At 31.9% G+C, this 24,867-nt stretch overlaps 7 protein-coding genes and 1 pseudogene across 8 annotated transcripts, besides 5 other annotated features; 4 read left to right on the forward strand and 4 right to left on the reverse strand.

Annotated features, from left to right (window-relative positions):
- Positions 1-2,792: part of a mobile genetic element that runs on past the window's edge.
- A 2,069-nt stretch (positions 2,793-4,861) lies between these two features.
- Positions 4,862-5,680, reverse strand: TVAGG3_1037370 (phage tail repeat-like family; the record flags this gene model as incomplete). Its single annotated transcript, XM_051255358.1, has 1 exon — positions 4,862-5,680. The coding sequence occupies one exon, from the start codon at positions 5,678-5,680 to the stop codon at positions 4,862-4,864; it is 819 nt and encodes a 272-aa protein (XP_051080932.1).
- Positions 5,681-7,506: 1,826 nt separating this feature from the next.
- Positions 7,507-8,643, forward strand: TVAGG3_1037380 (uncharacterized protein; the record flags this gene model as incomplete). Its single annotated transcript, XM_051255359.1, has 1 exon — positions 7,507-8,643. One exon carries the CDS (start codon positions 7,507-7,509, stop codon positions 8,641-8,643), a length of 1,137 nt encoding a protein of 378 aa, XP_051080933.1.
- Positions 8,644-8,719: 76 nt separating this feature from the next.
- On the forward strand, positions 8,720-9,523 carry TVAGG3_1037390 (uncharacterized protein; the record flags this gene model as incomplete). The annotated part of the gene is made up of 1 exon (XM_051255360.1): positions 8,720-9,523. The coding sequence occupies one exon, from the start codon at positions 8,720-8,722 to the stop codon at positions 9,521-9,523; it is 804 nt and encodes a 267-aa protein (XP_051080934.1).
- A 447-nt stretch (positions 9,524-9,970) lies between these two features.
- Positions 9,971-16,667: a mobile genetic element.
- On the reverse strand, positions 13,547-14,224 carry TVAGG3_1037410 (uncharacterized protein; the record flags this gene model as incomplete). Its single annotated transcript, XM_001328391.1, has 1 exon — positions 13,547-14,224. The coding sequence occupies one exon, from the start codon at positions 14,222-14,224 to the stop codon at positions 13,547-13,549; it is 678 nt and encodes a 225-aa protein (XP_001328426.1).
- Positions 14,309-15,211, reverse strand: TVAGG3_1037420 (uncharacterized protein; the record flags this gene model as incomplete). The annotated part of the gene is made up of 1 exon (XM_051255361.1): positions 14,309-15,211. The coding sequence occupies one exon, from the start codon at positions 15,209-15,211 to the stop codon at positions 14,309-14,311; it is 903 nt and encodes a 300-aa protein (XP_051080935.1).
- A 1,374-nt stretch (positions 16,668-18,041) lies between the features above and the next one.
- On the reverse strand, positions 18,042-18,278 carry TVAGG3_1037430 (N-acetylmuramoyl-l-alanine amidase family; the record flags this gene model as incomplete). Its single annotated transcript, XM_051255362.1, has 1 exon — positions 18,042-18,278. The coding sequence occupies one exon, from the start codon at positions 18,276-18,278 to the stop codon at positions 18,042-18,044; it is 237 nt and encodes a 78-aa protein (XP_051080936.1).
- Positions 18,279-18,291: 13 nt separating this feature from the next.
- Positions 18,292-18,319: a terminal%2Cinverted (terminal inverted repeat of Mariner transposon ID:TVAGG3_1037440).
- Positions 18,292-19,593: a mobile genetic element.
- TVAGG3_1037450 lies at positions 18,388-19,513 on the forward strand (annotated as a pseudogene). Its single transcript has one exon. A coding segment is annotated over exon 1 (1,126 nt).
- Positions 19,566-19,593: a terminal%2Cinverted (terminal inverted repeat of Mariner transposon ID:TVAGG3_1037440).
- Positions 19,594-20,890: 1,297 nt separating this feature from the next.
- Positions 20,891-24,841, forward strand: TVAGG3_1037470 (uncharacterized protein; the record flags this gene model as incomplete). Its single annotated transcript, XM_001328390.1, has 1 exon — positions 20,891-24,841. The coding sequence occupies one exon, from the start codon at positions 20,891-20,893 to the stop codon at positions 24,839-24,841; it is 3,951 nt and encodes a 1,316-aa protein (XP_001328425.1).
- Between the last annotated feature and the right edge of the window lie 26 nt (positions 24,842-24,867).

Here is a 24,867-nt window from a genome sequence, read left to right on the forward strand (position 1 = left end):
AACTTTTCCATCTGTTGTCTCGAAAGCTCCTTCAGACTTCAATATTTTATTTGTGAGAGTCTGTTTCTTTTTTGAGATACTAGCCGTTCCATTTCTATGAAAAGTGACTTTGTAGTTAGGGTTTGTATTTCCAGACCTGGCACTTTCTATTATTGAATTTTTCTCTTCATCTGTAAGTTCTTTGACAGGTTTTTGACAATGGTTCTGAACTTTTTTGTTTGTGGTGTCAAATCTACCGTTTCAACTTCTTCGGTCATTTCATCTCAGTAAAAAAATTTTAGTTTGGTTTGTTTTCAACTGGTTGTTGTTGTTTTTTAAGTCGGTCTAAAACTTCCTGAGGTATAGGAAGAACTTGACAAACACGTTGTGTAACTGCTGGAAGCCGACAAATCCATCTTGAACCCATTTGTCTCAATGCTGTATTGTTCATTTCATCTCAGTAAAAAACTTTACATTCCCCACGTTTGAGGCGGTTGAGGTTGGTTATTGTTTCCCATTGTTGTGCATGGTTATATCCTCTGTTAAAGAATCTTTCACCTTGGTCCATATAGTGTCCTGCTTGGTTATAGTAGTCATTTGCTTTGTTATAATAGTTTCCTGCTTGTCTTCCTACATTGTCCATCCATCCTTGAACTTTTCCTCTTGTTTCAGGATTTGGAATAAGATTTGTTGCATCTCGTGCTACATCCCAACCTTTCTGTACAGTTTGTATAATAGGTTGTGCTTTCTCTTTAAGTATACCTAATGTACTCAAAATCTTCCTTCCAACTCCAAATACACCTCTGGCTATTGTTCCCACTGCGGGCAAAAATCTGGATGCAACTCCTGCTAATGCGCCAAATAAACCCATTTCTTATAGGATAAAAAATGACGAATCCAAACAAGGACCCCTATGTTTCTAAAGCGACAAAGAAAGCACTCATGATAAAAATCTTTAGTTCAACACCAAAATGCTTGGTTTATGGATATCTTGGAAAACATTCCGAGGTATAGAGAAGATGGACCACCATACTGGTTAATATTTGTTGGTCAAAACACAAGATACTGTGAAGCCATACCATTATGGTCCAAAAATATTTTAGATGTGAAAATGCTTTGACAATATTCGTTGACAAATAACCATCCCAAAACTGACATCTGACTGTGAAAGTTCTTTCAAATCAGATGATGTAAAAAACTATCTGCGTTCAAAAAATGTAAACCAATATTTCATTGTCGACCAAAACCATTCTGCTCTTGGTGTCATTGACGGTTGTATAAAAATGTTAAGAGACTTAAACCAACCACAAGGTGGTGAAGCAAATGAAATGTCATATGACGACAAATATAGACACTTCTCCATGGCAAAGATGAACAAGTTTTAAATATTTACAATAGCCGTAAACAAAAAGGTTTGGGAAACCACTCCCCCGAAGAAATGAAAAACAACCCTGACTTAGAGAAAGACTAATATATTTAATAATTTAGTCAAAAGAAGACAAACAAGAAAGAATGCCGGGCTTCAAACTTCAGAAAGGTGACAAAGTAAAAATAGAAATACCTAAACGCACCCATATGAAAATACTATTGACTATGACAACAATGGGAACCCGACAGGTACTCACATTCGTGTTCGTAAAAATAGAAGAAAGTATACAAGAGAATATTATGAAGTTTTAGGCAAACATGGCAAAATGTACAGACTGCAAGCAGAAGATAAAACTACTATTGTCAGACCTCGTTTCAAACTTGTCAAAGTTCAAGGTGGTATACTTTCAAAGACAGTTCCTAACAATATAAGACAACTCCTGACGAATATGCTAAAGAAGTTGAAAATGACGACTAAGCATTTCTATACCATGCGTAAACTGTCATGTAAGGTGGCATGTATTCTTTACTTTGTCCCGTTGTTTGCGTATATCCTGAAACGCGATGTGTATGGATTCCTCCTCCCTCAGTGTTATTCCAGTAACAATTTATAGCAACTTAACGTCCTCTTTAACATCATATCCTTTACCTTTTGTCATTCCTGACCAATCCAAAATCTATGACTATGCAAACCTGCTTGAGATGTACTTAAATCTATGTAGTGACTGTGTGCAGGTAAATTTGCACCTGAAATCGTTTTACTCCACCTGTTTCCTTTGAAGAGTTTGCACAATACAAAAACCTGTCGACTATTTGAGTCCAAGTTCCAAAACCCAGAACTGTTTCTGGTCTGGTAGAGTTCATTGACGTATAAATAGAGCCTATAGGATATAATGTTTGAAGTATTTCTGTCTTTAATGTTTGAAGCTCTGTTTTTGTCTGCTTTCTTGTCATATAAATCTTGAGCAGTGAATTTAATATATGTTCATCCTTCATGACATAAACATCTTTTACATCTAATGTTTCTCATCGTCGTTATGTCGTCATCCGATGTTAAACCTTGTGGAAAGTTAGGAGGTTTACAATATAATGCATCCCCACCAGTTTCTTCAACCGTTCCTTCAATACTTTCTATAGCAACAGTTGTAAAACTTGTATGTGTATGGTTCTTGTCTGCTTTCTTCTCTAACTCATCGTTAACATAAGTTTTATCTGCTTTAAGGTCTAAACATCCTGAAACCCATCCTGTATCGGCTTTAGTTTTTAAAATCTTCGATGTCCGTTCATGGTACCAGTCAACCCTTTCTATAATTTCTTTATCTTTTTATCCACATATTCCTTATCCGCTCTTCTCATAACACACTAGCCATAAGTCCCTTATCTACCTTATTTTCAAGGCTAACGTTTAAGTCTGTTATTTCAGATATAGAATGTGTATGAGTCTTTTTAGAATATTCGTTTTCAGCTCTTGTCACTTCACTTGAACATTTTATTGTCAACATATGTTTTTGTCTGCTAGTTCAGGATGAGTATGTTCTTTGTTGCATAAGCATTGTTAGCTCTTTCTTCTTCTTTTGCTATTTGCATCGTCTACATATTCTTTGTCAGCTTTGTTGTCAACATTGCTTTCAAAAGAAGTTCATTTATAGGTTTTCTCGTTTAAAGTTCCTTTTGTTGGATTTATACAGACAGTATGGTTCTTATTGTCTTGAATAGAAACTCATCTGTCATTGGGTTTAATGTCAGTTTTAAGTTTCCTTCTTTCAATGACTCAGATATCTTAGAATAGTTTGAAAAGTTTGTTGTGTTCTTATTTAGAGCTTGCATAATGAGTTGTCGGTTGTGTTGTATTTCTCTCATGGAAGCAATATCTTTCGACATTTTTATTCTAGATAAAATATGCTTCCAATAGAAAAAGAAAATTCAAGAGTTGCTACAACTAAACCATTAGATGAACTTTTTACTAATGTCGGTCAAAAGTTTGAGACAGAGACCGTAAAGCATGAAGGCTATCGTTTTGACTACCCATTAAGATGGCTAAGAGACCCATCTGTCACAAAAGCTATTGGCTTTCGTAGAATGAAGTTTGTGTCTGTAGAAGATAAAAGTTTTCCATTTATTGTAAGGTTTCATATAGATTATATATCTGAAGGGAAACGAAAAATGTGGGAAGAAATTGAGCTAATACAAGTTGACCTTTCATCTTCTCTACAGACTGCGTTAAAAAATATAGAAGATAAAATAAATTCATGTTATGCAAAATATGCTGATGAATATGCAAATACCGAGAGCACACTTTATGTGAGAATTGTATATGACAAACAAAATTCACAAGTGTCATTTCAAATCTACGAAGACAATCCAAAGAAAGACGAACAAATATATACAGAATTCACTGCAATGTCATGGTATTATTTGCAAAGAATGTTAAATCAGAAAGTCGAACTTCCTTTAGCAAATATTTACAGTCGATATGCAAGAGATGAACCATATTTATTTAAAGATGTTTTCGACCAAGATGCTATTATTGTTCATGCTTCATTTTCTGGCGCCCAAAACTCTTTCTTATGCTTGGCAAATGACTTTTACGAAAAACCTACAAAGTTATACGAACCACCAAGTGGAAGTATTTCAGACTTTCAAGTATGGTTTACTACAGATGGAAGAAAAAGAATAATTCCATTATACCATGCGTTTTACTTAGAACTTAGTTTCATATACAACTACTATCGAACGGTAAAATATAATTTTTTAATACGGTTGAGGTGTTGGATTTGGTTGCCAACTAGACTGTGGTGCAGGTTCAGGCTGTTGTATAACAGGAGCTTGTTCTTCTGGTTCAGGGTCTTTAGGTATAATACCAAACAAACTGACCTACTCTTTTACCAATATTTTTGACTCCGTTCCAAATTCCTCTTCCTACGGTTTTTATTCCATTCCATATACCTCTTCCAACATTTCGAAAGAAGTTTCCTATCTTACTGAAGAAACCCATTTTACTATATGTAAAAATCTAATGTCCACCTAGTCTCTTACGTTTCCTGTTGAGTTCCATAGCATTCTTTAACTGGAGCTCATACATTCTGTTTCTCCTCTGGTAGAAAACATTTCTGGGTCAACTCCTGTGTTCGCGTCATCTGCATAAAGTTGTTTATATCCCACTTCAGGGTTTGTATAAAACTCTTTCCATCTCATATTTGCATACCATGGTGGCAAACCTAACGCAGCGTCATTTGACATGGCAGTTTGCATTTGTACATCTGTTGGCACTTGACCATAGTTTGCCATTGCAGTTTGTATTCTAACTTCATTTGGAATATTCTCTGGGTTTGGTTGTCCAGGTTGCTGTGCATTCGCTAAGTTCTGTGCGTCCATTTAATATTAGATAAAAATATCTCTTACGAGTACATATACTGAACATTTGCAGGCATTGGTTCATCTTCATATTCTCTATATCTTTCTGCCACGTCAAAGAAATAAATGACACAATGGAAAAAACCTAAAACAAGTAGTCCTATTTCAAACCACATTTACTTACTAATAAAATTTCTTTGTTATGACACTTTCTCCGGTTTATAGGACCTCTCTCATATTCTATCTTGTCATATATAAACTCATAGTCATGTATGTCCTCTAACCATCTCATAACGGTTTCCAAACCACTTTTATCGGATGTAAAGTAAAAGCATGGACAGTTATGTAAAACGTCTAAAGTTTCTAAAGAGTCTCTCAAAGTCCAGTCTACTTGGTATTGAAAATCCCATGTGTTATAGAACGGTGGGTCCACTATAAAGAAAACATTTTCCTTGTCTTTATATTTTTCATACAACTCTGTCCAATGACATCTCACAAACTCTATACCCTCAATATATTTTTCTATGTCCTCTTTGAAAACATTTGTATAGTTAAGATATAAAACTTTTGACATAAGTGTTTCAATGTCATGAACTCTTATAGAACCACTATATAATAGTCTAGCAGATATACTATCCCAGTCTATATATTCTGCTTTTTTCAAAACCTCTCTCACAATATTTTTGTTATCTAATGGTATACGTTCCATCTTACCTATAGGTATCTTTTCTTTTAACTCTTTCAATATATTGTTTGTGTCTGGAATATGTTTGAGACGGTCCATATAGTTGTCGAAGTCATTGCATATAATCTTTGAGTCTGGGAATATTGTATGGCACAAATGGGATATATAGAAACTTCCACCGAACAAATCTACAAATGTTAGACCATTCGGTAGTTTCTTAAGTTCTCTCAATATAATATCTTTACATTTACTCTTATTTCCAAAGAACGGTAACGGTGGTTTTGTAAAATTCATTTATATATAATAATAAAAATGTTTTTACCCGAAAAGTGACAAAACATATACGATGAAGAAATCTTGACAAAACATTTACGAAGAAATCTTGACAAAACATTTACGAAGAAATCATGAAAATTCAAGAGGGTAGAAAAGAGGTTAGAAAAGAGGTTAGATCTAACCTTCTACCCTAAACATTATTTTTGGGTCCTTTACACTCATTACGAAGAAGTCTTGACAAAACATTTACGAAGAAGTCATGACAAAACATTTACGAAGAAATCTTGACAAAACATTTACGAAGAAATCATGAAAATTCAAGAGGGTAGAAAAGAGGTTAGAAAAGAGGTTAGATCTAACCTTCTACCCTAAACATTATTTTTGGGTCATTTACACTCATTACGAAGAAATCTTGACAAAACATTTACGAAGAAATCTTGACAAAACATTTACGAAGAAATCTTGACAAAACATTTACGAAGAAATCTTGACAAAACATTTACGAAGAAATCTTGACAAATTCATGAGGTTAGAAAACATGTTAGAAAACATGTTAGATCTAACATTCTACCCTAAACATTATTTTTGGGTCATTTACACTCATTACGAAGAAATCTTGACAAAACATGAAAACATATATAATTTGTGAAAAGTGAAACAAAAAAAAGTCAACGGCTGGTCGGCTGGGGCTCCGGTCCTCCTCTTGGGTCTTGTGCAAAATTTTTTATGGGCTAGAAGGCACGAAGTGCCTGGAAGGCCATCCCAAGAAAAAAAAATCATTTATAATAAACATCTTCAGGGCTAGAAGGCACGAAGTGCCTGGAGGCCCCACTACCTTTTTTTTTTTTTTTTTAAAACCAAGTTTAAGGCCATATATTATTAAAATTCAAGTTATAAAGCATTTGGATATCAATTTCACGGAAAAACGATAAAAACATTATTTTATAGTACTATTTTCCATCAAAAATGTATACTAGATTAGATAAGAAAATTATTTTCGAAATTTAGAGTTAAGGTTTACTTTTCAATACAAACTATAAAAAATTCTGCCAGCCTAATTATACTTAAAAAATATTAAATTAACTATTTGATTGGATGTAGAATGTATTTCAATCGAAAATATCATTTTAAACACCATGTTATGTTTTCAAAATTCTGACATGTTTTGGTACATTGTTAAAAACAATGATGATATATGTGAGAACATGTTAAACTCCTAAGTTATATCTTCTTGCTATAAAATTTTTCAGTAGTAGGATATGACGGGCTTTGTGACTTTTTTTGTAAACGTAAGAATTCATACAATATTGAACGATTTTGTATCATTATTTTTAACATTAATTTTAAACATAATTTATTTTTTTATTCTTACATAAATGACCCAACAAGTAAAACCAGATAAAATAGATTATCGAATTTTAGAGGATGGTGTTCCTGTTTATATTCAAAGATTTAAAGGGAAGCAATATTATAGAATTCTTAATCCTGAATACATAAAACATTTATTTAAAAAGGAAGACTGTGAATTATTAAACGCTAATGAATATGAAACCGATAAATCAAAATTGAAATATAAATATATTGGAAGTGATGAAAGATGCAAAAATAAAGATAAAGTTTATACAGTTTCATATAATGAATGGAAAACCAATAAGATAAGAAAACATTTAGGAGATTATGGGAAATGTTCTGAATTCTTCAAATCTAGTATGTATGAGAGAGTAAAAGAAATTAGAAATAATTATTTTCATGAGTAAAAGATTCACTACCATAATGAAATAAAAAATAAACTTTAAAAATTATGTCTTACATTTATGAATAATTTATTTTTTATTTAATGATAAATGAGTATAACAACTAATTCATTGAAATCTTTAAAGTTCACTAATTCAGAATTAGAAAATATTTTAGAAAATTTTGGAGACGGTTCTTATCCAACATATATGCAGAATGTGAAAGAGTTTTCCAGATTGTTGAATGAATTTAAATATAACGGACCAATTACTAAAAAGGCTATAATGAGATATTTATATCCCAAAAAAGTTGAAAAACAGGAGAATATTCCTCTTTATGGTCCAGAGGACCTGGGCTCAGAGAGCCTTGAAACACCTCCTGAATATTTTGAAGAAAAAATTAAACAAGATGAATATTATAACGATGAGATTGAGAAATTGGAACAATTAAGAAATGAAATAGATGAAAGAATTAGTGAATTGAGAAATGCTGAAAATGAAGTAGAGGGTTTAATGAATATCCCAGCTTCAGAATCAGAAGTTCAAAAATCACATGAGGAAAGATATAAAAATTACTTTTTGGAATCTACTAAAAATTTATTAGATGGTGATATTGACGAAACACTTTCAGAAGAAGGCACAAAATTTATTCATAAACATAAGCTTCAGTTTATTGACGATGGAGATTATCCATGTATATTACTTTCACCACCTTTAGATTCCGAAAAATTCAAAAAAGCACTGAAAAATGTAACATATGCAACAAATACGATTAAGAAAGAAGACCATGATATTTACACAAATTATTATTTAAATAAATGTACAGGTGTTGATAAAGTTTTTGATTTGTTAGATAAAATATCAAAAGAAACAATTGGAACCTATAAAATTTTATGTGATTGTGGTTTCATTATTGAAGATACCAATAATGTTTCATATGAAAGAACAGCACCGAAGGAAGACGAAGTGGAAAGGTCTATACCATTCGTTATTAAGAACATAAAAGATATGAAAACTTATAAGCATTATATTTATTCATTTATTTCAGAAAAAATGGAAGCAACCCATAAAACATCATCTCATCATTTTATAGCTATTCATACATTCCTTTTCAAAGTTGTGAAATTAAATAAGACAGGAATTAGATTTAATGTATCAGGGTACGCATTCTTGAGTAAATTAAAATGTATTCGTCACGTCGCAGATGATAAAAATTTATGTGTTCTTAATTCATTTTATGGACTTTAGCCCTGGACTTTAAAAAAATAAACTTTATTTTTTAATTTTTATTCTTACATAAATGAACAAAAATGGAACCGCTAAAATGAATGATAATCAAATAAGAGCCGAAGGTAGAAGGTTATTTAAACGCTTCTATAACATTCCTGATGGTGTTAATCCTAAAACTCGTAGAAGTTATTTAAACGAAGCCATAGATGCATATGAAGGATTTGACATTTCATCAGAAAGTGAGAGATTAGCGAGAATGTTAAATGTTAATATTGATTTTTATTATTGTGACCCTCAACCAGAAGATGTAGACATTAACAAGGTAGACTTTCCATTAGTGGAATCAATAATGATAGATCCAGAATTTGAAACAGTAAATATTTTATTAACACAGAGTCCATGTGGAAAACTTCACGCTGACAGAATAACAGACGTTGAAGCACTCACGGGATATAAAGTTTGCCCCTTTTGCAAAGAAGAAGTATATTCTATCCGTGATGATCCAGAAAGGAAAAACCAAAGAAGATTTTTAAAGCATTGTGAGAAATGTAAAGAAAATAATGGAAGATTAATTCAAGACGTTCAATTGCAAAAGACCCAGCAACCATATGCACCACATATTACGAAACAGAAGATATATCAGTGGTTATTAGCTCACAATTTGCAGGAATATTATCAACCGACAAGATATTATATTACTTTTGACTTCGAAACATTAGAGACTAAAGAAGAATTACAACTTTCTGAGTGTGCAACTTTGAACGCTTACTTAAAACCATTCATGGTATCATCAACGGTTAAATTAAATGATAAAACATATACGAGGAATTTTTGCTTAACTTCGAGTGATTCTGACATTTCATGTAACGATTTGTTTAAATGGTTTAACAGAATTTAAATGGTTTAACTTTCCTGCTTCTCTTGCCATCTTTGTTGCATTAATGTAACCATCCTTGTCTCTACGTAAGACTTCAATACCATTATAAGTGCCTTTTGTGAATGTTTCACCATTAGATTTGTTCGTGAATGTTTTTGCTTCGACTGACATTTCTGTTCTTACATACAAAATAAAAAAAATAAATAAAAATAATTTTAAAACTAACTTTATTTTTGGACTACATCATATTTCCAGTGATGTTGTCTAAATGTCATGTTGTCTCATTTTTTCATAGAAGTTAAATTACCTGGTGACCACCTGGTGACCCGGTGACCCCTTCAGTTCTTCAAAAATAAATAATTATTGAATAACCTGAAAACATTAGCGTAAACATATATTTCTGCAGTTCATCCATTACTTCATTACCTAATTAATTACAGACATAAAATATATTTAGTTCATTCAATAAATGCGGTACCATGCGAATACAGTCATAAATGGTGGCATATAATCTTCACCCAAGCCTGTTGGATTTGTTGTGAAAGTGTGTGAATGATTTCCTGCGGTTCCACAGAAAATACCTGTGCTTGAATCTACTGGGTCAGTTGAAATATCATATCTATCCATTCCCTGTCTATCCGAACCTGCCGCAAGATTTCTATAACCTCTTTTTGTTATTGAATGTGAATGACTACCTGTTGTGTTTGTAGTTCCTGTATGAGTGTGCGGGGGTAAGTTTGCTTCTTTAATTTTCTTCGAACCTCCTGTTTCCTTTGAAGAGTTTGCACAATACAAAAACCTGTCAACTATTTGTTCCCATGCACCAACACCAAACATTACTTGAGGACCTCTTGCTTCCATAGATGTATAAATAGAACCTACTGGGTTCATTAAATCAAACATATGAGATAATATAGGATTGTCTCTTTTGAACTTAAAATATAATGCAACTATTTCAGGTTTCTTCTGGTTTGTGTAAGAATATTTTTTATAATATAATCTTATGTTTTCAGGGTAAGTAAAATCTTGACTATAATATTTATTTTTGTCATCTATATAATAATATACTATTCTCGTTTTTTCTATTGCATTATATCTTTTATATCTATAATATTCTAAATATAATGTTTGCTTTTGTTCATCTGCATGTAGTGTTCCTTCGTCATCTACATAGTCATAATAATATGGTGCTGGAGCTGGGTTAGGCAATGTCATATCCGTCATTTCATAAACTCGGAAATATTTCTTTTGTTCGTCTCCATATAAGTTTAAGTAACAGTTGTTGTCTAATGGAACTTTAACTTGCGTGTCATCATTCTTTATATAACTTACATACATTTCATTGTTATTTTTCGGAATGAGTTTACACCGCATACCATTTTTTAAGGAATGTACCAATTGCCCTCTAAAATATTTATTTTCTTCATAGACGGAAAAGTCACCAACAATAGTTTCAATATTTTTTGTTGTTCCTATCAAACTTTGGTATATTTCGTTAACACATGTTTTATCTGCCTTCTTCATTAACTCACTGTTGACATATTCCTTATCTGCTTTCTTCTCTAACTCGTCGTTAACATATGTTTTATCCGCTTTAAGGTCTAAACATCCTGAAACCCATCCTGTATCAGCTTTAGTTTTTAAAATCTTCGATGTCCATTCATGATACCATTTAACCATTTCTTTAATTTCATTATCTTTTTCATTAACATATTCCTTATATGCTTTCTTCATTAACTCACTAGCCATAAGTCCCTTATCTACCTTCTCCTCTAACTCACTATCCACATATTCCTTATCTGCTTTCTTCATTAACTCACTGTTGACATATTCCTTATCTGCTTTCTTCTCTAACTCGTCGTTAACATATGTTTTATCCGCTTTAAGGTCTAAACATCCTGAAACCCATCCTGTATCAGCTTTAGTTTTTAAAATCTTCGATGTCCATTCATGATACCATTCAACCATTTCTTTAATTTCATTATCTTTTTCATTAACATATTCCTTATATGCTTTCTTCATTAACTCACTAGCCATAAGTCCCTTATCTACCTTCTCCTCTAACTCACTATCCACATATTCCTTATCTGCTTTCTTCATTAACTCACTGTTGACATATTCCTTATCTGCTTTCTTCTCTAACTCGTCGTTAACATATGTTTTATCCGCTTTAAGGTCTAAACATCCTGAAACCCATCCTGTATCAGCTTTAGTTTTTAAAATCTTCGATGTCCATTCATGATACCATTCAACCATTTCTTTAATTTCATTATCTTTTTCATTAACATATTCCTTATCTGCTTTCTTCATTAATTCACTAGCCATAAGTCCCTTATCTACCTTCTCCTCTAACTCACTATCCACATATTCCTTATCTGCTTTCTTCATTAACTCACTATCCACATATTCCTTATCTGCTTTCTTCATTAACTCACTGTTGACATATTCCTTATCTGCCTTCTTCATTATGTCATTTAGGAAACCTTTTATGAATTCCTCATTTAAATTAAATCTTCCAATCTTCAAAACTTTAGGAAATGCATTTAATGCGTAATATCTTTGTTCTTCTGGTGGAATTGATGTTATATCATCCGTTATACCTTTAATTTTTGAATTCATAAATAAAATTCCTTTTATATTTGATATCACTGCACCACCTTTGCAAACGAATTCGAAATGGTCATTTTTCAATACTATCTCCAAATCTCCATATTTCAACCTTTGTGTTTGTTCTGCCGTCTTTGAATTATATGCATATGTGGCGTATGTAATGGTCTGTGCCTTAAGTTGCTGTGGTTGTTGTTGTTTAATCATTTATTATGATTTAAAAATAAATATTTAATCTGTTATCTCATCACCTATTTTTTCTATTTGAAATTGCCATAATATTTCATTCATGAATTCTAAATCACAATCAAATAGGTCGGTTATTCTAAATTTAATATTTGATAAATCTTTTGAATGAAGAATAAATGAATTCCCGGATAATTGAAACGGATATGATAAAGAAAATATGTTTAAGTTGATGGATAAAATGTTTTGTATTGATGGGTAAGAGTTAGGGTCTAATGTTTGATGTGAAAATCTCATTGGGGTATTAACTTTATCACATTTGATTAAAATGAAATTGGAACCAGTGTCAGAATACAAAACATCCCCAACATCTTTTTCAAAATTTAATATCCCCAACAATGAACGAAGATGAGGAGTACAAAATTTAATTTTCAGCGGGAATTTAATAAGGTTATTTATTTCATCAAGTTCAAAAAGTTTATCAGGTTTTGATTTAAAATTTTCTTCATACCATATGATAAATGATTCGTTTAAATAACTTAAAATCGTGTTAATATCCCATTTCGTTATCACATTATTTATATGCATATCATACGTTTTTTCATGGTCACCTTTAATAAATGATATATAATCTGAAGGGTCTAAAAGAATGGGATTAAATTTACCACTCACAGAAACGAGAGTAACATTATAAATTCCGCTAACTGTTAAATTTAATTCACAGTTATTATTCGAAATAATATTGATAATTGACATTTTTATTACGATTAAAAATATGGTAAAGCGTTATTTTCCAGTGATAAATAAAACTAGAATAAGATTACCTCAAGAATTCATAAATTCAACGAATAAGAAATTCATTCATGTTATAAATTTTAGTGTTTTCAGAAAATATGAGTCAATGTCATATTCATCATCGGGTTATATTTCACTTCATTCAAATTTAGTTCAATCAAACCCATATAATGACCATTTCATAAGATTTTCAGATGGTATTAAAAATGTAATTGATAGATTAAAATATGAACAGATTGACAATATCGAATTTTTGGAATTTTGGTTTAAATATCCTGATGGAAAAAAGATTGAAGTTAAAGATAAAGCTGATACTATAACAAAAACAATTACAATGACCGATCCAGATAATGGGGAACAAAAAGAAATAAAACAAACGATAGAAACTGGTGAAAGGTCAATTATTATTGATTATGATTCAAAGGATTATTATTCAATAATGTTAATGCTTGAATATTAAATAGCCTTAACAAAGAATTTTTCAAGTGATATTTTATATTCATCAACTATTTTATTATAAATATCATTATATGTTAAATGAAGTTCAGTTGTTGTTCCGTTCTTTGATATCTTAATTGTGCTAATATCCTTTATAGGATTTATTTTTGCAACTGTTCCGCAGCATGAAACCTCATCATCTATGAAAAATTGAATCTTAACGTCTGAATCTTGAACATCACAAAGAATGGCGATAATGTGAATTAATGATTCATAAGGTAAAATAATTAAACCGGATTGGTCAATTAAATTTATTATTGAATCATAATTATCGGTTATTATATCACGGTAAATTTTCATTAATTCAGAATTAATGTCTATTTTATATGGCACATTGCGACTGGAATCGTAGATTCCTGGGTTCTCAATGTTTGATGAAAGAGGTGGGGGGTATGTTGGATATGTGGGGATTTCAACGGGTTCTTTACTGGGTTCATCTTCTTTATTTTGCTCCTCCTCATTCTTCGGTAAGTCACGAGTTAATAAATTTGGTTGAGTTGCTGACCTTGTTAATTCAGGACTAACATTAACTTTAACATTTTGAATAATTCGTGATTTATCATCATTTACGTTATAACCAACCGTAATCTCTGCTTTTGCGTTAGTGTTCTTTTGACTTGTGAAACGTCTTCTCATTTATAATTGAATAAAAAAAAGAAAAATATATTTAAAGTTTTATTTAGTTGTTACGGTAATATCCCAAGGTTCATCATTGTTTGCTTATACTTTCTTTGTAACTGCACCAATTATGTTATTGATATTGCTTTGAGTTTCTTCCAGTCTTATTTTATCATTTACAATATCTTTAATCATTTCATTACATGCATTCTTAAAACCATCTGATTTTTCTAATTTACGTCTATCACTTTCTTTAATTAAATCGAAGTTATAACCTTGTTGAGAATAAAGTGGTTTCTTTATCAATTCCTTGAACGCTTCTGAAAGTGAAGATGAAGAAATTCTTGCCACTTGAATTGGTTTAAATTCTGCTTTCATTGCTTCTTTCTGTTCATTGAACACTGGATCGAATAAAGCAACTTTAAAGAATTTCTTAGCTGGAATTTCAGGTCTCAAATATGCATATTGACCATCAAACTGATTAACATATCGTGGTAATCCATCCGGTCCTTCTTCAATAGCGTTTAATTCTTCATTGAAATAAGAATATGGATTATGACGGTATGAATTAATTGGACCATGTTCACCTTCTCCAATGTATTGTTTAACAGCTTTTCCATTTTCATCAAATTGCATAGGATAACGTTCATTATATGCTTTACGTTTAGGATAATCAGATACAGTTAATTTGTAACCATTTATGACTTTAATATTACCTTGACCATCAGTAACGAAAACTTCATTTATACCATCAGGTTTTCCATTTGGACCCGTAATGTCTGCTTCGTGTGCTTCCCAATTTGGACCTTGACGTTTGGCATATGCTTGAGCTTCTGGTAATGTTAAAACGTTTCTCATTTGTTTTACATCCTTTTGAAGACCAGCAACAATATGAACTAATTCTTTCATTCCATCTGGAACTTTCATAGTTCTATTATATGTACCCCCCCTTTTGTTTGCCCCTTGTTTTAATGGAACCTGTAGAAGATTTGCTATTTCAGTCATGTTTAATTATAAATAAAAAATAAAAATTAATTATAAAAAGTTAATCAAATTTAACACATCCTTTATTTAAATCAACTATTATTTTTCCATGTTCACCTAATTGCTGATATTGTGTGTAAAGTTCATTAATGCTCATTGGTAAATTCACTTGATAAAGCATAACGTTCAACTGTTGACGACTAAAACCACTGAAAATGAAAAGGGTTGATAGATTTGATTTAATGTTTGTGCTTAATGCTTTAAAGTATTGAACAGCCATGAAGAATGAACACTGAATGTGTCGACATTGAGTTAATAACTGATTAAAATATGATTTCTCATTTGTTATTAGTTTTGATTTCACAGCATCATCTAGAAAAATGAGTGAATGCAAAAATTCTTTATCAAAATTTGAAATAGAAAGTGTTTCAAATAATTCATCCCGTTGTTTATCAATAATTTTATCCTCTAATCCCTGCTTCTTGATTGTATTATATAATTCTTTATACATTAAAAAGTTTTTTAAATAATCTTCTGCTTCTTCTTGTGATAAATAAATAATTGGAATTTTGATTAAATGCTTTAAAGATTCAAATGTATCATCTGAAGGTGAACCTGAACGGTTGATATAAATTAACACATGTGAATAGGGGGAAGTGTTAGCAATAATGATAATTTGTTTTAATATCGTTAATGTTTTACCTTTATTTTGTTTACCAATTGCTGCAGTGATTGAATTTAAGTAACATTCAGAATATGGAATTTTCATTAATTTTTCCTTAGATAGAGCATTTCTATTATCACTCAATGCTTCATTAATCATATCATCTATGTATGTATTATATACTCCTGCTAATTCTTCAGAATTGAAATCCATTTAATCAAAAATAAATTTATAATTTTAAACATTTCTATTCATCAATATTTCATCATATGAACTTCTATACTGTGGCGGTGTACCTGTTGGATGATATTTCAAACCTTCATCCGGTGTCCATGTCCAATACGTAGTCCTAGTAAACCAAACCTGAGGAGGATTTGTCACCTTTGAACAGTAAGTGTCATTTTCACCCTGAATGATTGGATAAGCTTTCACTTGTACTGTAACTTGTGAGTTGAAAGTTTCTAATCCATCAAAGAATATACCCGCTCCATTACGTTGAACTGGAATAGTGCATAAGAATGAAGTTTGGTCTTTCCATGTTCTAGCTGATGGTGTGCCATCATCTGCATTTAATGGTCTAGTTAATGAGTCCTCGTATTCTTCTGTGCATTCATTCACTCCATCTAAATCAGAAGCTTGAAGCATACGTGTAAAGAATATGTCACCCACTGTGGTCATCGCTTGATCGGGGAAGTTTCTTGAATCTATAGTGACCTGAAGACCTCGAAGCATTGGATTTTCTAAAACTGTTCTTTGCATTGCATTCTTCGGAAATGTTAACACAACATCTGTAACATTATGAAGAGCGTATGAGAAATCTGAGCTGATACCTTCAGGAGTGATGCAACCTCCATTTAGTGAACGAACGTCAATATGTTGAGCTGGAATCATGAATGGATCTTCCTTACTGAATAAACGTGGTATTGCTTTAACTGATTCTTCAATTAAACCATATCCTGGTGTAATGCATTTATCCTCTAAAACTTCCATCTTTGTGCATGAAATAATAACGTCATCAACTGTTGCGTCAGCAGATGTAGCGGCTAAGCTTGTAATTAATTTGGCAGGAAGTCCGATTTGTTGGAATTTGCGATCATATTTATAAACATGATTCATAATCTTTTCATAATTTTCATCAGTTATCTTTTCATAAACGTAATTTTGTAAATCAGCAACTCTTAACGGGTCAACCTGACAAAATACTAGAGTATCCCTGAAAACATAATATTTAAGAATGATTTCACCAAATGATTTAGGATAATCATCGAACGCCTGAAATGCTAACAAATCATTTACCGGAATAATCATATCAAAAGTGATATCAACTTCTTCATTTGCTTTCTTGAAAACTTCTGAAGGGTCAATATATTTACCACATACTGAGTTATCATATTTTTGAACATTATTATATAACGAATGAACAAACTTTTTAACTTTCCTTTCTGATTTTGGTTTATATGTTGCAAATGCAAAAGATTCACGGGCGCAATCCATCTGAAGATAACCAGCATCACCTCTTTCAGTTTCTACTTCTAATTGTTTAAAGCTTTGATTTGATGATTTGTAACCAACGAATAAACGCATGCATTTAAAAGCGGCATCACATGTGAAAGCTTTATTTGAAACTAGAGTTGCTCTAACTTTGCGTTTAATATATGTGTCACCTAATTGGTTCACATCATGAGCCGGATTTGTAATTCTTAAATGAGTTTGTTTATCATCAAAATATGGAGTATCAGAGTCATAGCATGAACTTTCAAGTTCTCTATAATATCTTCTACCGTCATTCTTTGCGAATATTTCATTTATCTTTTCGAATGAATGAAACACATTTCCATTAATCGGTTTAGTGTTTGGCACCAAATAGTTAGTCGTCATTTATTATTAAATAAAAAATCAAAATTAAAATATGAAAATGAATTTTTAATTTTAATGAAATAATCAACTATGGCTGCAGGATTCTTTAAAAAATTATGGGATAAAGTAAAAAGAGGAGCGCATAGAGTTTGGGAAACAATGAAGAAAGGAGCAAATTGGATATTTAAGAATAAAGAAGCAATTAGTGACATTGCTGAATCAATAACGCCAAAAGCTGCCCCAATAAGAGAAATTTTAAATAAAGGAGAAAAAGTTTATCAAAGACTACAACCAATACTAAGATAAAAATAATATTTATTTATTTTTCCACTATTTACCTCCTATTTTATTAAGTATTCCTTCAGCAATTCCACCAATTGCGTTACCTGCTTGTGCTCCCATCGCCGGATTACCTGCTTTAGTACCTAATACTCCACCTATGATAGTTCCTGCCGTTTTCGCTACTGGTGCCAAAAAGTTTGCAACAGGTTTAATAACCTTTTTATAAACCCAACCTGCAGCTTTCTTAATTCCATCCCATAATTTTTTAAAGAATCCTGCCGCCATTTCTGATTTAATATAGGGTGTCCAAAGGTGCGTTTAGCACAGCGCTCTATATGAGACTATTAAAGGAGATATATGCTGATTATAAATATATAATAAAAAATATGAATATATGTATATGATGAGTATGTTGTATTTTGGCGCCATGCCGGGATATAAAATGAATTTTGAGACAAGAGGCGGTTTCGCGGGAAATTTTGGCGGGATTTTTTCATTTTTTTAATGAATCATAAAGAAAACATCCTCGCTCTTGCAAAAAAATGCAAAGACTGTAAAAAAATCTACGAGACATTGGTAAAATGCTTCGGTATGGATGCTCCTAGCTATTCCACTGTAACGTATCATGTTAGGATGTATCACTTCATGAACAAAAAGGCGCCCATCATAAAAATTGACAAAAAATCGCCGGATCAAAGAAAATCAAAGCAATTCTTCAAGCGCTAGATGAAGACCAAGAGCATCACTCAGAAGGATAGAGGAGATGACAAAGATACCACGTACAACAGTCAGTTATTATCTGCACAATTATTTGAACTACAAACTAGCGTATACACGTTGGGTTCCGCACAACCTTAATTCAGTTCAAAAAAATCTAGAGTCCAATCTTCGAAAGAGCTCCTCTCTATATTGGGTGCGTATCAATCCAAGAAGTTTCGCTTTTTAGTAACAGGGGACGAGTCTTGGTTTCACTATGCAACAGAAGCCAAAATCATGTGGATCCCGAAGGATGAAAATCCGCAAACATTCCCGAAGAAAAAAATTGACACACCAATGATGATGTTGTCGGTTTTTTGGGGCGTGAATGGCATCATCATCGCAATTGATATTCTTCAAAAACCTAATACGATGAATGCTCAGTATCTAATTGACAATGTTCTTACTCAAATTATCAATTCTGATGAGTTTGAGAAATCCAAACAACAAAAACAAAAGTTTGCAATTCATTTTGATAATTCAAGAGTTCACAAAAGTCATAAGGTAATGAATTACTTGGTGGAAAACAATGTCAAAGTTGTTCCAAACCCAATTTATTCACCTGATATTGCACCTCTGACTTTTATTTATTCGGCACGCTAAAAAAGAGAGCTGAAGGACGCGAATTCGCGAGTCCAGATGATCTTGAAAATTTTGTAAGAGAGCAATTTGAGCAATTTTCTCATGATGATTTAAAGCGTGTCTTTCAAGCCTGGATCGATCGCTGCGAACGCGTGATTGAATCCAATGGTGATTATATTTAAATAAACTTTATATATATGTAACTTGTTTATTTCTATTCGCAGTATTCAGGTTTGTGCTAAACACACCTTTGGACACCCTATATTAATTAAAAAATATATTTCATCACTTATATTCTAATTTTTATTTAATGATAAATGAAACCAATTTTAAAAATAAATGAAACAAAGGAGGATGAAATAAATGAAAGTGAAAATGTTCAACAAAAAATAAACGTTGTTGAACCAATTACTGAAATAAAAATTTTTTCATCTGTTGATGAATTTAATGACTATTATGCTAATAATAAAAAATTATTTGAAGAATTGACAACGTGTAAATTGAATAAAATGTTTAAAGTTGATGGATTCAAAATTTCAAAAATAAAAGGAGTGGTTAGTTTGAAATCTATTCCTCAATCAAGAATCACCTCATTAATGAAAATAGATGATTTAACAAAAAGAATGGAAATTATTGAAGAAAGAATGAATCAAATAATTGATTTCATAAATTCAAATAATCATTAGTTTCAATTTCTTTTTCTCGTTTATGAGGTTTTTGATTATGACTCCATTGATTCCATTCAGGATTTAAACAATTCTATAATATTGCTTCCCTTTAAATCTTTGAATATAAACAGGAACACCATCCTCTAAAATTCGATAATCTATTTTATCTGGTTTTACTTGTTGGGTCATTTATGTAAGAATAAAAAAATAAATTATTTTAAAATTAATGTTAAAAATAATGATACAAAATCGTTCAATATTGTATGAATTCTTACGTTTACAAAAAAAGTCACAAAGCCCGTCATATCCTACTACTTTTTTCATAGAAAAAAAAAACATTGATAGTTTTGTAAATGCATATTTACTAATAATAAGAAAAATAGATAAAAAACAGATGAAGATTTTTGTATGTATAAATATCAAAGATGAAGTGTCATGTGCATCTCAGAATTTTTTCTTAGCTCATAGTTTTATCTTGATCGATTACATTCTTATAATTCTTTATATTATACCTACATTCGCAAAAAATAAACTACTGTTCTTAAATGGCATAGATTACAAAATTCAATTAAAAATCTTATTGAGGGATTTCGATTTAAATATTAATTAACATCATATACACGGACATTTTAAATTTTTTTACTATCGGTAAAATTCATAAAGAATTCAATACTTTTAAAACATAAATTTGTCATATTTAAAATCATGATTATCAATTTGAGTATGATTAAATTTTGATTAAATCGTTTTCAATGAAATTTATGGACAAATATTTTTAAATGAATTTTAAATGGATATATAAAATTCATAATAATCCACTTTCTATATTTCAATAAATTCAAAATTTCAAAAGATATTCAATATTATTAATCATTTTATTATTTTAATACCATGCTCGCGTTCTCTTTGTTAACATTTATCCGCGGAGAAATGAAGATTGTTAATCCAGTAAAAATGCCACCGCTTACATCAGGCTATTTTAATATTCAATACAAATACAATGGACAAGATATACCATTCACATATATGGATATCGGAACAGAAGTCCAATTAATTGTCAATGATCAAAAGTATGAACCAAAAGATCAAAGCCATGGACCATTTGGGGGTGTCATTTTAGATCTCCAACTTGAAAAAGTCACACCTAATGATGGTTATCTTAAATTCGTTCTTACTAATACCAATAAAGAATCTGTCAAGGTCAAACTTGGAACATATACTGACATTGGATTTTGGAATTTCAATGGCAACAATAAGATTTATCCATACGATAGTAAACCAAAAACAGGAAAAGTTTCACCTGGAAAATTCTTATATGCAGTTGATGAATATGCAAATCCAGGTCAACAATTATCACATCCTGCTTATCAAAGATGCGTTTTTGATCATCTTCCAGTTCATGAAGGTCGCGATTTCATTGTACCAGACGGATTTTGGTACGGATTAACAGCCCAAGCTAATCCAAAATTCTTTAAGAAATTTGAAAACGAAAATCAAAAAGTCCAAAAGGATAAAGAGGGTGGTGATGATCTTTGCGCTGAATACTCATTTCCAGAACAAACCATCGGATCTGACCAAGTTATTACATATGGTATCCATATATTCTTCATCATGGAGACAGAATTAGACGTTATTGCTGAGAAGCTAAAAGTTGCCATTTCTGAATCTGAATCTCAAGCCACTATAACAACCTGGATGAGACTTCTCAATGTAGGTACATCTTATACACTTAATTGGCAAAAGAAAGGAGAGGCTTCAACCAAAAAATCCGCTACTTTTAATGCTGGATTTGCCACTGATAGATATGGCATTAATTACAACCCAACATCAAATAACGAAGTTGTTGAAATTTGGTTCACAGAAACAGCCAATACCAATAAGAAGTCCAATGTTCTTGAAGTAACAGTCACAAAGTCCTCAAAACCAAGCATTACTGTACAAACAGGAACAACAAATACAAATAAGTTGACTCAAAACTCTAAGATCCCATTAACAATGTCAATTACTTCCGAAAATCGTGTCACTGTTCACTTTGATTTATATCAACGTGGAATCAATATTCATACTGAGACAGAAACATATGACTTAGGAGAAACCAGAACAACAAAAGCTGATTTAAAGTATGACTTCAACTGCGCCAATTTAAGATCAGGCGAACACATTCTTAAAGTTTACGCAGTAAATTCCCAAGGTCTTTCCTCAGATGTTACAGAGATTCAGTTTACAATGGAATATCTAACACAATTTGATAGCCTTCAGTTTACAACTAAGTCAGCGGAACCAGGTGGCAATGTTGTATTAACAGGAAGATTCAGGGAAACAGATGTACAGCAAAAGGTCAGATTCCATGTACAGTTTGGAACAGATCAAAACATTGCACATGGAGATTTTCTCACTCCAACCGGTGATTTCCAAACTTTCTCGATGGATTGCAAAGTTCCAAATTTCGGTGAAGGTACATACAATTGCACAGCTTGGACAACTGTTGATGACTCTGAAGATAAAATTTCACCAACCAAATTAGAACTCATCATATCTAAGAAACCTGAATTGGTTATAAAGCTAAGGCCTAATGAAGTTTATGCAAGTAGTGATTTTCTTGTATGCAAGTTTACAATTAAAGATGAAAACACAGGAACTGTTCATTGGAAGATAGGAGATCTTTCTGGTGACCTAATTTATACAACAGACGGAACAAATCCATTCCCTCTTAATATTTCACTTCAACAATTGAAATATCGTAGCAGTAATTATGTACTTAAAGTATATGTCACAGATCACTTAGGAATTGATTCCGCTGAAGAATCATTCTCATTCAAAATACTTAATAAACCAATTATTCAAGACATTGTTGGGCTTAAAACATTGGGAGCACCAGGAACTAAAACACAATTCACATTGAAATTCAAAGATCTTGATGAAGACAAAATACTTTATCTATTCTATAGAAATGTTAAAACCGGTGTTAAAAAGTTTGTTCAAAGGGTTGAATCAAATAGTCAGTCACAGGATTATCCTATCGATGAATTCAGATATCCAAATACAGGTAGATATCCTATCCAGTTCTTCTTGTCTATATATATGGACGAAAACCATGAAGAAACAACAAACTCAGATTCTTTACTTTCTAAACAAATTGATCTTGTCTGCACATTAGAGCCTTCAGTTACAGCTCAATTCCCACCATCTAAAATCTACGGAAATGGAGAAAAAATCTCCTTCAAGTTAACCATCAAGGATGATTCTCAAGGTACAGTCCATTATTCTCTTAATAATAATGAGCTCTCAGGTGATAAAGATATTCCTCCTGGTTATACAATTGAAAATGGTGGTGAAGGTTATTTCGATATGTCATTTACAATTCCTTCCGGCACCAACTTCAAAGAAAATGGTGGCACACACAAATTCGAAATTTGGGTTGTTGATGAATTCAACAGACCATCAAATAAAGAACCTTTTGAATTCAGAATTGTGAACAAGCCAGAAATTCTTAACATCAAGGCAGAACCAGTAAATATCAGAAGTGATACAACTCAATCAAAGACAATAACAATCTCAGGCAACTATAAGGATTTAGATAGAAACAAAGATCTTTTCTTCTATGTTAGAGAAGGAAAATCCACAAGCCAACATGGAGTTCCTGTTGCCAAAACCATGAAGTCTGAGGGTAAACAAAGTGCCTCGTTCTCCTTCCAATACACAATTTCTGAAAACACAAAATCATACAAGAATCTTGAATTAGTTGCATGGGTAGAAGATGATAATAATCCAGATGAAGACGGCAAGAATGGCCAATCTGAGGAAGTATCAATTTTTGTCAATGTATCTTCTTCACCATCCTTATCTCAGGCATGTCCAAAGGGACCATTTGGCTTGAATGAAGTTATCCCACTCAAATTCAAGGTTAACGATGATACAAATGGCCACGTTACATTCCTTCTTGATAATGAAAACCTTAACATGGATCTTCCATATGCAGCAACTAATGGCCAAACAAGTGAAATGTCTAAGAATATCACGCTTTCCAAACCACTTTCACTTGGAAAACACGCAATAAAGTACTATCCAATTGATGAATTTGGATTGGCTGCTACATCCACCAACCAAATTACATGTGAATTCCAGTACATGTCACAACCAGTTCTTTCTGGTCTCTCCTTAAATCAAACCTCTGCTGATAACGATGAAACCGTTACTGTCAAAGGTACACTCACAGATTCAGATCAGAATAAATTACTCTATATTATGCAGCAGTTTGAAGGCGAAAATCCAATTGAAATTGGCCAAATTACAACTAATGGTGGATCTAAGCCATTCGAATTCCCACTCAAGAACTTGATCAATCAGAAATCTGGAGACAGAAAGATTTCATTCTATGCTACCGATAAGAAAGATGGAACTGCAATCAGACCTTCTGAGAAGACACAGCTTTCGATTAAAATGGAAAATGACCCATTAATTACATTGGATACAAGTGCATCAATAATCGGCATTGACGAAGAGCTGAAAATTATATTCCATTTCACAACAGACTACAGTTTCAGTTTAGATATATTTACTAGTAAGGAAGCATTAGAGAATGGTTCTCCAATTAAAGAACATTTAAATTATAACCCATCAACAGGAGGAAGTGATCAATACACAAGAACTTTCAGCTATAAATATCCTGGAGAACAAACAGTATACTTCAAGATGACAAGTCCTAAGCTTTCTAAACCTCATATCGCTCATTACACAGTTATTGTCAGAGATGCTCCAGTCTTGAATTCCATCACACTTCTTCAACCAACAGCTGAACCAGGTGGTTATGTAAATATCAAGTATTCTTTCGATCCAAAGTGAAACAATCAAGTATATTTCTTTGCAAT

The sequence above is a fragment of the Trichomonas vaginalis genome, chromosome I, assembly GCF_026262505.1.
Source record: "Trichomonas vaginalis G3 chromosome I, whole genome shotgun sequence".
Classification (NCBI taxonomy): domain Eukaryota; phylum Parabasalia; order Trichomonadida; family Trichomonadidae; genus Trichomonas; species Trichomonas vaginalis.